Here is a 14,037-nt window from a genome sequence, read left to right on the forward strand (position 1 = left end):
GTCATTAGAACCCTTCGTGGTTTTGGGGCGGAGGGAGGCGCCGTCTCACGGAAAGGCCCGGAAAAAAGCACCCCCCCCGGTTAGCCCCCCGGCCGCTCGGGGGCGGGAGATAGACGCGGAGATTCAAACGAGTCAAACCCCGGCGCGTGACTCTCGCTGAACCGTACGAAAACAAACAGCGTGCAGCGCTTAGAAACCGAATACCCTTATAGATGACCGAACTCCCCTTTTTTCTGTTTGGAACCCAAACGTCCGCGTCGGTGTAGGAGTGTGTTATTTCAAACGACCGCTCTGGAATGCACCGCCCTCCAACCTCTTACCCCCCCCCCCTTTTTTAAAACCTTTTTTTGGGTCTTTCTTTGGCTAAAGTATGTGGCATGGGTCCATAAAACATGCAATCCCAGACTTGGTCGGTCATCCGCCCATTTAAACAACAACTAAAAAAAAAAGAAATGGTGGTCATTTTTTTTTTAAACGACGTGGTGAACATGCACATGATGTGGCCTGGCGTTCCTGTTCCCTCAATTTGCAGGGTTTAGTCAGGATATCCTGTTCCAGTTTTTCGCATTTGGTCAGCTAAGGTGCTGACCTTGTTTATTTTTCCAAGTAATGTAAATCCCTTCTGGATAACTCTTCCTTGAAATTGTGCGGAGGAACAAAGAGGACACGTCCTGTCCCCCCCATCCCCCCCTGGGGCCGGAGCTCTGTCCTAAATCTGTGTCCAAATGCAGTCGCACCCCACCTGAGACTTCCCCAGAATTCCCTGCTGACCTCATTTCCAGAGCCGATCCCCGTGCTCTGAATAGCAAACTATTTTATTTCACGGTGGGACAAAGTCGCATATTGAGCGGGGGGGGGGGGGGGGGCACAAATCAAATTCCCACTTCTGGAACGTGTGGCAATTAGCAGCCTTAAAAGGACAGCGAGAAGCAAACAAGCTGCTCTAAATAAGGTCTGCAGGTGCCCTGGGTGGCCTAATGAGATCCTGTCATAGGCAATTATTTGCCATTTTAATTACACAAGTAGTTGCATGGAGTTCATGGGATAGAATTTTGTGCATGCATTCTTTTAAAAACCCTTTGAGAAACTAGTCTTCTTTTTTTTTTTTTGCAATGTTTTTTCAGCATTCTAAGTCAGTGTTCTAGAACTCCGTGGCTTTCAATGGCCAGCAGTGATTGTGACATCAGCATTAGAATGTTCGGTTAAGAACAGGCTGAGCGGCTTTCTTATTTACACAGCACTGATGAAGGCGCAAGCCGCTTTCTATATGTCTTTCTCTGTCTCCTCCTATTTATTCTTTGATGGTTTTGTGTGATTTATTAAGCCGTGTGGAGGGGCCCGGTTCCGCGAGCATGCAAACGAAGTATGTTTTGCTTACATTACTTACGCATTTACATTTTAATAATTGTCCCTATCAAGTCCTTCTATGAACTTTTGTGCTCCAATTATTTCAAGACATATATACCCCAGATTTATTCCTCTTTCTTTTACCCCTTTTCCTCTCCATCCCCCCCCCTTCCCCCCCCACTCCATATGTTTCCCTCTCTCTCATCCCCTCATTGAGAGCCCTCTCTCGCTCGCTCGCTCACTCGCTCTTTTCACTCTCTCTCTCTCCTAAAATGGTTTGATGTTTTAATCACGTCCAGCTGTGAGGTGCAGATGAAAGGGGGGGGGGGGATCTTGCGGTGACTGTGGTGCGGAGACCGAGCACGGAGGAAACCCAAACTCTAAAGCCCAGCTGATGCGCCTCAGTTCGGTGCCATTATGCCCCCCCTCCCCCCAGCTCCCACCCCTGGCCAAAATTACCCTCTGCACTCAGTGTTTGTACCCTTTACCATCGTGGCTATCACACCTGCCTGCTTTGGTAATCGGGGAGCTAGAATGTTGTAAGATAGGGTGAAATGTGTGGAATTTGGGTAGGAGTGTGTGTGAGGGGTTTGGATGGGGGGGTGGTGATGAAGCGATTACAATTTCTCAAGCGCCGACAGCCATTTCTAAAATAATTTCGTTCCCCAAACCTCCGGAACATTCCCGGAAACCTTCAGCTAATTTAGTCGAACATTCCGGGTAATGGACGGCTAATTTAGCGTGAACTCAGCGCCGGGGGGGAAAGCTGCGTTCCCATTCGCTGCGTTCCCATTCGCTGCGTTCCCATTCGCTGCGTTCCCATTCGCTGCGCTTACGGAGAGGGCGTGTTCTGGCGTCCGCCGCCATAGGCCAGGGAACGCACAAATCTGGCAGCCCGTTGGCTGGATTTCTCTTCTGCCTGATAGTCCGTAGTCCAGTGATGCCTCTGATTGGCCCGAGATTACAGTTGCCTGGAGCGTCAGGTTTAAATCAGTCCCTGATTGGAGGGGTGGAATGAAAACCGGCAGCACTACTGACCCCATTGGCCCAGATTTGAGTGTGTCCGCCAATAGGCTCATCTTTAACCTCCTGAGGAGAGCCACTCAGCCATCTTGAATCTGTATACAGAAATGAAGTACAAACAAGCAGCTCAACGTCTTAGACACAGTGTGAAATTTGGTATTGGTAACTGATAAATCATGACCTAGTTTAGTCTGGGCCTCTTAGTGAGGAGATCCATAATGGTCCTGTCTGCATGGTCATGGTCCTGTGTGTGGTAATAGTCCTGTGTGTGCGGTCATGGTCTTGTGTGTGTGGTAATAGTCCTGTGTGTGCGGTCATGGTCTTGTGTGTGTGGTAATAGTCCTGTGTGTGCGGTCATGGTCCAGTATGTGTGGTCACGGTCCTGTGTGTGTGGTAATAATCCTGTGTGTGCGGTCATGGTCTTGTGTGTGTGGTAATAGTCCTGTGTGTGCGGTCATGGTCTTGTGTGTGTGGTAATAGTCCTGTGTGAGCGGTCATGGTCTTGTGTGTGTGGTAATAGTCCTGTGTGTGCGGTCATGGTCTTGTGTGTGTGGTAATAGTCCTGTGTGTGCGGTCATGGTCCAGTATGTGTGGTCACGGTCCTGTGTGTGTGGTAATAGTCCTGTGTGTGTGGTCATGGTCTTGTGTGTGTGGTAATAGTCCTGTGTGTGCGGTCATGGTCTTGTGTGTGTGGTAATAGTCCTGTGTGTGCGGTCATGGTCTTGTGTGTGTGGTAATAGTCCTGTGTGTGCGGTCATGGTCTTGTGTGTGTGGTAATAGTCCTGTGTGTGTGGTCACGGTCCTGGCTATTTTCACACTCTGAAGACGGAGGCTGACGATGATGTAACACCCCGCAGAATCGCTCCTTTGGAAGGAGGGCAGTGTGATGGATGGAGACGGTCTTTCGTGTTGACGTACGCGCGATGGTTTCACACACACACACACACACACGGGACCGTAGAACCCACGTACATCTGGCTGGCGCTGGGGAGCGGCCTTCAGATCTGCCGTAAAACTGGAATGATGTCACGCGCGCTTCGTCGCCCGAGGCAACTGTTGCCGGGAGAGCTCGTGGTTGATTCTCCATCCCTGGAAACTGCGGCGGCCATTTTGAAACTTTTTTTTTGGGCCCATTAGCTAAGTCGAGACCGATGGGTGAGTATGCGTTCACGTCTAGCTTACAGAAAACACGTGGATAACTTTTAGAACTAATAGTCTAAAAAAAAAAAACTGTAATGAAGCGTGGCAGAGAGTTACCTTATCGGGGAACAATTCTGCGGAGAATCTTTGGAGCAGACGATGGATGACCCTCGGGGGAGGGAGGGGGGGGGGGGCTTTTCGTTTTTTGAATCCAAGCTCTTTTTTTATGAGGTGACATCAGCGGGATTTAACAGGGCAGTAAGAGGAGAGTTCGTGTTTGCTCCGTCTGTCCCGGCACAACAGAGAGAGAGGGCGGGAGAGAAAGAGGGAGAGAGAGAGAGAGAGAGAGAGAGAGAGAGAGAGAGAGAGAGCGCTGTTCAGAGAACATTGGGAGTCCTTTTCCGTCGTTGGATGCAAGTGCCGTTTCTTTACAGCGCACAGCCGAAAGTCGCCATTCTGCCCGGTCGGTTGCGCATCAGTGTGTTATAACATTAAAATTCTGACGGGCGTTCATCCCTTAATTTTCATTTCATAGGGAATCGTTAACCGCACATCCCGTTGGACTTTATGGCAGTGATCTGGGGATGCACACGAATGATGACACAGGCCACACAGACCAAAGCCCTACTCTCTGTGTTTTGCTTATGAGAGCATTGTCACTGCTTTCCCATGTGCCTGTGTGTGCACATTCAGCAATCGGTTCCCTCTGCTTTGCCTGCGATCGGGCTTCTTTAACGCAGCGTCCCGGCTGGGAATCGAACCCGCAAGCCCTTGAGTGACAAGCCCAGCTCCCTCACCATTATGCTGCAGTGGCAGCTGGGTTTGGGGGGTGGAATGAGGGGGATAAAGAGCCCATAGAGTCTGCCTGTGGGAGCAGCTGGCTGGACAGCTCTGTACCGAGGGAGGGGGGCAGGGTGGGGGGGCGGGGGCGGACCCTGCTTCGAATGGAGCCGGAACAGAGGGGTAAGAGGCAGGGGGGGGTCTGGTTCCTTTCCACCACCCCTGAGACTGTACAAGCTGTTCGGCTCTACATTAATACTGCACCTTCTCTCTCTTGTCTCTTTCTATCCTTTTTCCTTTTTCCCTTTGTCTCTTTTTATTTTTCTGTCTCTCTTGGTTTGAACTCACACTCTCTTCCTCTTTCTCACTCTGTCTTTCCATTTCTATCTCTTTCCCCCATCTTCCCCTCTCTTTTCCCTCTCACTCTTTCTCTCTTTTTATCTCCCAGTTTTTTCCATTATATCAGTTTCTCTTTATCCTTCACTGTGTATACCTCTCTTAATCTCTCTCTCGCTCTGTCCTTCTTTCCTTGGCAGACACTGGTTTTTTTAATTCTGTAAATTTCAGGACGAGTGTGATTATCCCACCGTGAGCTCATTCGCTGACCCAGAGACGGTGTGAGAACGTTCCCCCCGGCAGGCTGTGAGTTTGCAGACGCTCCCTCGAAAAAGGGGGGAGGTCGTGCCGAAATCGTCCCGCGAGCTCCAGATGTACCCGACGGCGGGAACGCCACGTGCGGCGAACAGGGCCTCCCTTTGATCTGTCTCTCTGTGGGACCGCAGGCTGTCCAATCAGGTGGCCCGGTCCGCCCATTCATAAAAGCGGGGAGAAATCGCGTATGAAAACGACGGGACCATAGAGTTATTAGGGATCGTGTTGCGGTTTGTGAAGCCTAATAAAAAACGTACGAGGCTCTGGGTGTTTTTGCTGGTTTTCCTCGGTCAGCCCTTCCTCTGTCTTTGCATCCCTGATCAGTGCATCCACATATGTCTTTACCAAGGGCTGCCCAGTCCTGTTCCTGGAGATCTACCCTCTGGCTGTTGAGTGAGGTGTGCTTTGTTAGGGTTGGAGTGAAGGCCTACAAGATGGTAGATCTCCGGGAACAGGGTTGTGCGGGACTAAATTTCTCAGCACCTCCTAAAAATGTGGCAGAAACCAACTCGACTACAAACCTCACCTTTTTATGCAATATAAGTCTGTATTAGTAAAATACAAGCAACATTCTTTTATACCATTTGGAAACAGGTGCGCACAGCTCCATTCCTAGAAGTGCCGGTATGTGTGTTCTGGTTTTACTTCCAACCAGTTATTCCGTCTAAATCTCCTGAACAGCTGCGTTCACCAGTGCTGGGGCAGCATTTCCGCCAAGGACACGCGTGCAGCCATAACTCACAAGTGTGTCAGATTGCATAAATGACTTATTAATACAGTCAAGACGAGAAGTTGGCACGAGATCCCAAAACTCCTCCCGCTGTGCACCCCTGGTCTTTGCCGCCCTTCCAAAATTTACCCAAAAATCTGAGCGTACCCCATGTGGTGCCTCCTGCCCAGTTCTCTCTGCGACAGAACAATGTCCCAACTGTGTAAAAAGGGGGGTATTTTCTGCACCCCCCCCCCCCCAACCCCACCCCCCCTTTGGGATCCCCCTGCTGCCGCAGCAGAAATCCAGACCCATCGTCTTCCTCACAGCGAAGGCTGACCTGATGATAGCGTGCTCCCGATCGGCGCTCTGTTTCCCAGGCTGATAGAAAGGCTCTCCCTTTGAAGCTATGCATGAGCCAGGCGCACGTTTCTTTTTTGCTGAGGCATCGAAAAAGTTCCCCGGCCTGCAGTTCTGTTAGTCCAGTGCAGCTGATGCTGATGCCTTTTTTTTGGGTGGGGGAGGTGGGGGTGGTTTGGGGGTCAGTTTTGTGGAGCTGAACGCGTTACACATGGCTTTTTCCACAGAGAGAGTTCCTCGTCTCCTCTAACTGAGAGTAAATGGGCTGTGCAGGCCTGAGGGTTAGCTACCAAAATATTCTGCCGCTACGCCCCGGCGAGAGAGCTGGAGCCGCTCCTCCTCTTCGCGTGTTTATGACACGCCTTGTGATGCAGTATACCTGGAGGGAGACCGTGTGTGTGTGTGTGTGTGTGTGTGTGTATAAGCTGTGTGTGTGTGTGTGTGTGTATAAGCTGTGTGTGTGTGTGTGTGTGTGTGACCGTGCCGGCGTTGACCGCCTGTTTGTTTAATTTTGCACAGTCTGGCAGATCTTGTGCGGATCGGTCAGTTTGTCCCGTTCTCGCGTGCTCTTTCTTGTCCGTAGGCCATTTTTGGTTGGCAGAGACGCTCCCCTCTGATTGGGTGGTTCGTTCTCAGTGTCCGTGCGGCCCGTTTATTTGAATAAGCCTTTTCGGGTCCAAACCCCGTCCCAGAAAAGTCTAACTTTGTTCCATTTTCACGGACCGGTTTACAGCCAGTGGAGTTGGCTCCTTACCTTCCGGTGACCCGGTCACTCGTCCCCACCGGCGCTTCATACATTTTGTTCCATTTTTCGCCCCCGGTGGGGGGGGGGTCGGGGGGGTTTGATCGCCATGGTTACACGGCCTCAAATGGAGCGCAGGCCCATCTCGCGGCAGGCCGTGATTTAGGTTGAGTTTTACCCACAATGCACCGCTTCCACCGGTACGGTTCCGTGTCGTGTGTTCCCGGGGCAGGTGGATCAGGGGCGGCTGCGTTTCCGTTTGGGCTTGGCTGTCTGTTGGCACCGCGGAGCCCGTCGGCGAAAGCTCCTGTTTCCTTTTTGTTATCGCTGCCGCGGCTAATGTTTACCGATCGTGAAATGAAGACTTCCTTGAAGAGCACAGGAAAACAAGGAAGGCCGTCAAAGAACGTTGTAGTATTGCTCGCTCATAAATTTGAGTTTTTGCGGCTGACAGGAAGGTATGACTCTCAGGAGAAAGGGTTGCAAAAAGGCTCCTCTGTTGCCTCCATAGAGGAACCATAGCTAGTTCAAGGGTTCTTTGTCATAATGGTTCAGTCTGGGAGCTTTCACACGTTTCAGACCTACCATAGTGGGTTCCACAGAGAACTATAAAAGGATCCCCTACGGAGGTCACATGACAAAGAATCCTTTTTCTTTCTGAGAGTGCAGGTGGGTTCCCAGCATGCTTTGCTCTGGTTCGCATCCACCTCCAGAACAGTGACAGTAGTTGATCCTTTTTCCTCTTCCTTCAACTTTTTGAGTTTTGAAATGGGAAGATAATCTGGGAATGTTGGAATAGGAGCAAACGGGGAAAAGCAAGGCTGTCGGGGGCTCTGGGGACTGGCCCCTGGTTCCGCTGAGGCGTTTTTTCAGCATCCAGGGGGAGCCCACAACCGCCACAGCCTCCAGGAAGCCAGGTGATCCCAGGAGAAGGAGGAAGAGGAAGAGGAGGAGGAGGAGTAGGATCACAGCGTCTCCTTGGCTAGGTTTCACAGCCGCGAGCTCTCGCAAGCAAAACACGGCTTTTTTTTGTTCAGCCACAACTCAACGACATCAAACGATGGAATGGGAACGTGCTTCGGATACAAGCAGCGGAAAGAGCGCCTTTGTTTCACTGCGAACACCACGGGGGGAGAATCCTGCAAATTTTGTGGTGTTTTCAGCCTTAAATTGTGGTTTATGGGCAAATAACTAACACAGTGTGGGGTTTGTGGGAAGGGGGAAGGGAGGGGGCAGCAGTCCACTCCAAAGAAAAGGGTCTTGTGGTCTACTGTGTTACGCTGTGATATTTTTTTTCCATTTGTTTTGTGATTCTTAAAATCTGGTTTTGGCAAATTTTCTACAATTTGCTGAACCAGGTTTGTTAGCTGTTGAAGTGAAGTGAGAGAGCAGCTGGGTTCCAGTTAACCCTTTAAGGTGTAAGATGACAAATGTGTGATTACAGTGTTCTTAACCGAGCATTCTAATGCTGATGTCACAATCACCACTGGCAACCGAAAGCAATGGAGTTCTAGAACACTGACTTGGAATTTTGAAAAAGAAAAAAAACCCTTCTCTCCAAAGCGAAGTCTTTCGCAGAACAGTTTGTGGATACACTAAGGTCTTCATGTCAAAGGTCAGTGTGTTATCTTTCCTGCCACTGGAGCCCTACCTCACAAGCTGGAACGGAAAAGGTTCCCTGCCGTCTTTTCTCTTCTCTTCCCTCGCTTCCCCCGCATGGAAATATGAATTTGAGCCGTAGATCCGGTGCAGAGGCTGCGTCGCGTCCCGTTGCTGAAAGCTCTGTCGGGCCTCACAGTGGGAACGGGGCTCAGGACTGCCACAGGGACCGCTTCACTGCGTGCTCCTGGGCGGTATGCGTGAAACGTACACATCCGCTCTCGGGCGATAGTTCTGAACACTGTGTTTTCTCCAGTTTTCCCCCAACCCGGTCCTGAGGTCAGTGGACTGAGTTCCGTTTCTGAGATTTGTGTGTCTGAGGGAGTTCACACTGGTGGAGGAGTGGAGGTTTTGAGAACCGAGGCTTTCAAATTTTGAGGGATTTAGCCTGCTAAATCCTGCAGTTCGGCCATTTGAGATCTGGTTTCATGGTTGAAGCTGTAAGATCCCCGTTGTTTCCAGGGTACATATTTGAGCTAGAGCCCGACCAGATACCCCTGCAAATTATACTTTCTGTAGGTCAACCTGGGTAACCTTGCAAATTATACTTTTGCAAGTATAACCCCTGCAAATTATACTTACTGCAGGTCAACCTGGGTAACCTTGGTAACCCCTCACTTCCTGTAAAGGTGCTTCTAACTCATGCCCTCACTCCGTGTTCACGGACAAATAAAACTGCTGGTAATTGTGTGGAGGTGGTCAGTGATGTAATGCTGAGAATAGAGGCTAATGGAGTGGGGGTGTTTTTTTTGGGGGGGGGGTGGGGGGGATGGGGGTCCCACTCATCTGTAACAGATCCTCTTCTCTGTTGTTACGCTGTCGTTTGGGCGGATATCACATGTCAGATTTAAACAGCGGGGAAGACGGGGGGAGACTGAGCTGCACTTGACCTGAACCTGCTCGTAAACACAAGCTCCCCCCCCCCCCCGGCTAAAGTAGTCCTTTACATCCCTTCTTCCTCCACCCCCCCTCCTGCACCAGATACCCAATCTGGGACACTACTGCTCTTACCCCCCCATGCTAAATTACCCCCTTGGCCTGTAGAAGCCCTGCCGTGTCGTCGGCCTGTCTCTGGGCCTCTGGTTTTATAGGGTGGAAGGTTCGCACGACCCACGCCAACCTGGCCCCCTCCCGATTACATCACTCTGGTCAGGTGTCAACCTCTCAACCAACCGTCTCCATTCCAAAGTGACAGCTTTGTTTCAAAGCTGACCTTTTACAGTCCACATTTTCCCCCGAACTGGAGTCCGATGGGTTATTTTAGGTGGTGCATTTTGGTTTGTGAATGTCATCAGCCTAAAAATCTGCACTGTTACTGTGGAAAGCAAACTGCCCTCGTGGTCTTCACATCCACCAGTTCTCTGGTCGTACAGTAACCGCATCACTGACCGGACGCTAAAATCTGTGCATCGATTTTATAGGTTGCTCCGGATAAAAGTACCTGCTAATTGACTAAATGTAAATATTCTAAATGGGCGTAATACCAGTACGGTTGCACCCACAAACCAAATCCAGTCTTCTTCCACGCCTCCTGTGTGTCTTTCTCTTGCCAGCATGGCAGCTGATTGGCTCTCGCCATCTGTCCTCCCTACAAACGGGGGCGCCTGATTGGCTGAGCTGTTCCTCACTGCCTGAGCACTTGGCCATGGGCCTGTATTTGTGGTGAAGTCACTGCTCCATTGAATAAATTATTTTCAGATGCACACTCACAGTATATATATATATATATATATATATATATATATAAAACGGATGATATTTGCTGATCTTGAAAAAGCATGACCAAGGCGCTCTTTTTGTTTCAAAAAAAAGTTAAAAATGCCGCATTATTAATATCGCATATCCTCTGTGGAGATATAATTTTTAAAAAGCAACACCAAATGCGTTTTGGCTTTGGCCAGGGTATGTTAAATGTAAATATTGATGGTGATGTATTTCTCCCCGTAGCCTCGCTATTTGTGTAGATGCTGACATGACCAAACCACAGACCAGCACTTTGTTAAGGGTGTATTTATGCAGGGGAACATCATGCTCTACCGCACACACCCACACAGCTCAGAAAGACACACGCTCTGTGCTTCCTCCCTGTCCTACCACACACCCTGCTGCACACGCTCCCATCATGCACTGCACCGCACCCCCCCCCCCATTCCTCCCCGTCCCCCGCTGCACACACCCTGCTGCACACACTCCCAGCATGCACTGCACCGCACCCCCCCCCCATTCCTCCCCGCCCCCCGCTGCACACACCCTGCTTCACACACTCCCAGCATGCACTGCACCTCACCCCCCCATTCCTCCCCACCCCCTGCTGCACACACCCTGCTGCACACGCTTTTCTGCTGCTCTGGGTAAACAGGGCTTTGTCCCAGCATGCACTGCACTGCACCCCACTCCCCAGAAACCCCCCCTCCCCCCTCTCTGCACATGCCCTGCTGCTGTTCTGGGTAAACAGGCCTTGCTCCCAGCATGCACTGCACCCTCCTCCCCCATCCACACACACACACACACACACACACACCACCCTTGATGCCACATACCCCCAACGGCAGATTGCCCTGCTCTCGTACTGGCTCGGGACGCCCCCTCAAAATATGTCACCCTGCCCCATCCCGCTTCCTCCTCCGCTCCTTGCTGCCTGCCAAACGGGGGCCAGATGGGCCCGTGTGCCCGGTCCCGGGTTCGAGGGGGTGCCCCAGTGACCATGAAACTGGAGCCGCGGACGGAGACAGCAGTATCGGGCGGGACGGGCGGGGGCGTTTGTTTGGTCGACGGCTCAAAGCCGTTCCGTGTGTTCTTACCGGGAGTCCGCTGGCCGGTCACGTTTTGGGTATTTTGGGTATGCTTTCAGAAACGTCTCCAATGTGCCGCACTGATAAGGCGGGCCGTTTGAAGGGGTTGGTGTACTGCTCTGCCTGCGCCAAGCAGCTTTTCATCAGTGCATATATTTCCCAGTATATTTTCCAACATATAGAAAATTCAGTGTGAAATGTTTCACAGCAATGTATTTTAAGTCATTTAAATTTATCAAATTTTCATGTTTTTTTACCGATATATTGTGTTAAGTGTTGCAATATATTTTGCAGCCTTGATCATATATTTTCTTTCCATGAGCTTCAATATATTTCACAGTCTTGATCAGATATTTTCTGTCTGTGAGCTCCAGTGTATTTAATGTCCATAAGAGAAGCTGCTGTTTGAGGTAGAGAGGTAGCTGTTAAGACAACAATCCTCACGTTTCCACCATTTTTTTTCCTTCTCGTTTTCCTCCAGGTGACGGCGACCGACGCGGACAGAGGCTCCTTCGGCGCCGTCTCGTACTCGCTGGGGTCGGGCGGCGGCGGCAACGGCGGGAGCCCCGCCCAGTTCACCATCGCCAAGGAGACGGGGCAGATCTGCACCGGCGCGGCGCTCGACCGGGACCAAGGCCCCGCCAGCTACGAGTTCACTGTCACGGCAGTGGACGGGGTGAGTGGGGGAAAGACACGCCCCTTTCTGTCTCAGCCAATCGGCTGTGGAGTATGTCTCCCATGAGCTAGGATGGGCAAAAATGCAGCGAAATACAACATACACAATACTTCCCAAAATCTGTAAGCGTTTAATTGTGACTATATCTTTCATCTGTGATCACAGTGGAAGGGACATTGGACCTAGAGACCTAGAGACCATGTTTTACACAAGCAGCAAATGGCAAAAATACTCTGAAATGTTTTTTTTTTTTTTTGCAAAATACCTCCCAAATAAATCTATCTTTAAATTATAATAATGTTTTAAATATGTAATTAAAATAGTGGATCAGAGGTATACACCAAACAGATAAAGAGGCGTTTGACCCATATGAGGCGTGATGCATACAAATACATCTCAAATGTAGGGGACACAAAATGGCTGTATTTTACGAGCCGTGGTGCTGCTGTAATAGGGGCTGCTGAGATGAACATCCCTGCGGAGCTGGTCAGCAGCCAATGGCAAGCCTTTCATTAAATAATTCGAATAAAAACGGCCAATAGGGGCTCCCTCTCTGGCTGGCTCCGGCCGAAAGGGGTGAAATGATTGGAAGCGGCAGCAGCCATGCAAAAGCAATCAGAGGGACGGAAAGGCCTTGAAGACTGTCAGCCAGCAATATTTAAGACCTCTCAGCGCTGGGCTTCTTAACCCCAACCCCCTGCCCGCACCCCCCCCCCCCCACACACACCCCACACCACCCCCCACCTCCCCTCCGGTCCTAAGAGTCATTGGTATCTATCTAAATGAAAAGCCAATGAACCTAATAGTTCCCAGGAGGCCGTTGTAGGCCCATGTCCTCACCGAAGGATAGATTCTACCTCCTTTTCTGCCCCCCCCCCCCATCACCCCCCCTGGGAGATTACTCAACTCTGTCCCTCCTCTGATAGGCTGTACAATGACCACTATGAGCGTCTCTCTCTCTCTTTCTCTCTCATTCCCTCTCTTTTGCTCTCTCTCTCTCCCTCTCTCTCTGTCTCTCTCTCTCTCTCTCTCTCTCTCTCCATCTCCATCTCTTTGACGTCAGCCGCTGCTCGTTTAGTGGCTTTTAATTATTAACGGCGGTCGTAAAAACTGCTGCTTCAAACGCAGGACTGAGGAGAGCAGAGCCTTTTAACCCGCTGGTATTTAGAGGGCTTCTCTCTCCCTGTGTGTGTGTGTGTGTGTGTGTGTGTGTGTGTGTGTGTGTGTGTCTGTGTGTGTCTGTGGCGCATACATCACGGATACGCGATTACAGTGCATACCACCATGACAGGCACAGCATCCCACTCCTGTTCATATACTGTGGACCTTTATGCCACTCTGCTTCCAGTGTGCAATTTGTAGGGAGTTAAGAGAGTCTGCCCTTTAGCTGCGTGGTGAAGTGTGCGTGCGTTTGTGTGTGTGTGTGTGTGTGTGTGTGTGTCTGTTTGTGTGTGTGTTGAAATCTCAATTAGAATTGTTTCCAGACGTCTCCATTTCGCCAAAATCTGACTGCGAATGCTGGCAGGCCGATGAAATTGAGAACAGTTGTAAAATAAAGCAGTTAATATTCCTCTGTGAAAAGTTGTTATGAATCATATGGTAAAGAGACGAGCACCTGTGTAAGGTGAAACAAACACATCTTTACTACCAGGCGTGAGCAAAAACAACACAGCTAGCACTCAGTGTTCTTGTAACACAAAACGTTCTCAGAATGTTGCTGCCATGTTGTGCCAGTGTTCTATCATTGACAAAACATTCCAGTAACATTGTGAGAACATTTTGTGTAGGCTGGCTGGTTCTTCCCTCTCTCCCACTTTGCAAAGCAGCCCATGCCTCCGCCATTTTGGGCGTACTTCTGAATAAGGTGTGCCGTTTTTGTCGTGCCTCCCCCCCCCCCCCCCCCCCAGGGTGGCCTGAGTTCCACGGCCCGCGTGACGGTCCAGCTCCAGGACATCAACGACAACCGACCCACCTTCTACCCGCTGCACTACGCCGTGAGCCTGAGCTCGCAGAGTGCGCCCGGGACCTCCGTCGCCAGGGTGACGGCCTTCGACCCCGACGCGGGGGAGAACGGGAGGGTGACCTACCGCACGGCGCCGGGCGGGGGCTCCTCCTTCTTCACCCTAAACAAGGACACAGGTGAGCGCGCCCTGTCCCC

At 50.8% G+C, this 14,037-nt stretch overlaps 1 protein-coding gene across 1 annotated transcript in view; it reads left to right on the forward strand.

The window, feature by feature from the left end:
• Nucleotides 1-14,037, forward strand: part of dchs1b (dachsous cadherin-related 1b) — a 118,396-nt gene that overhangs the window by 78,682 nt on the left and 25,677 nt on the right. Inside the window, exons 3-4 of the mRNA XM_035434296.1 lie at nucleotides 11,685-11,879; nucleotides 13,787-14,018. Coding sequence (XP_035290187.1) covers nucleotides 11,685-11,879; nucleotides 13,787-14,018 — 427 coding nt within the window. The remainder of the gene's footprint in view (nucleotides 1-11,684; nucleotides 11,880-13,786; nucleotides 14,019-14,037) is intronic.

The sequence above is a fragment of the Anguilla anguilla genome, chromosome 9 (assembly GCF_013347855.1).
Source record: "Anguilla anguilla isolate fAngAng1 chromosome 9, fAngAng1.pri, whole genome shotgun sequence".
In the NCBI taxonomy this organism is placed as follows: domain Eukaryota; kingdom Metazoa; phylum Chordata; class Actinopteri; order Anguilliformes; family Anguillidae; genus Anguilla; species Anguilla anguilla.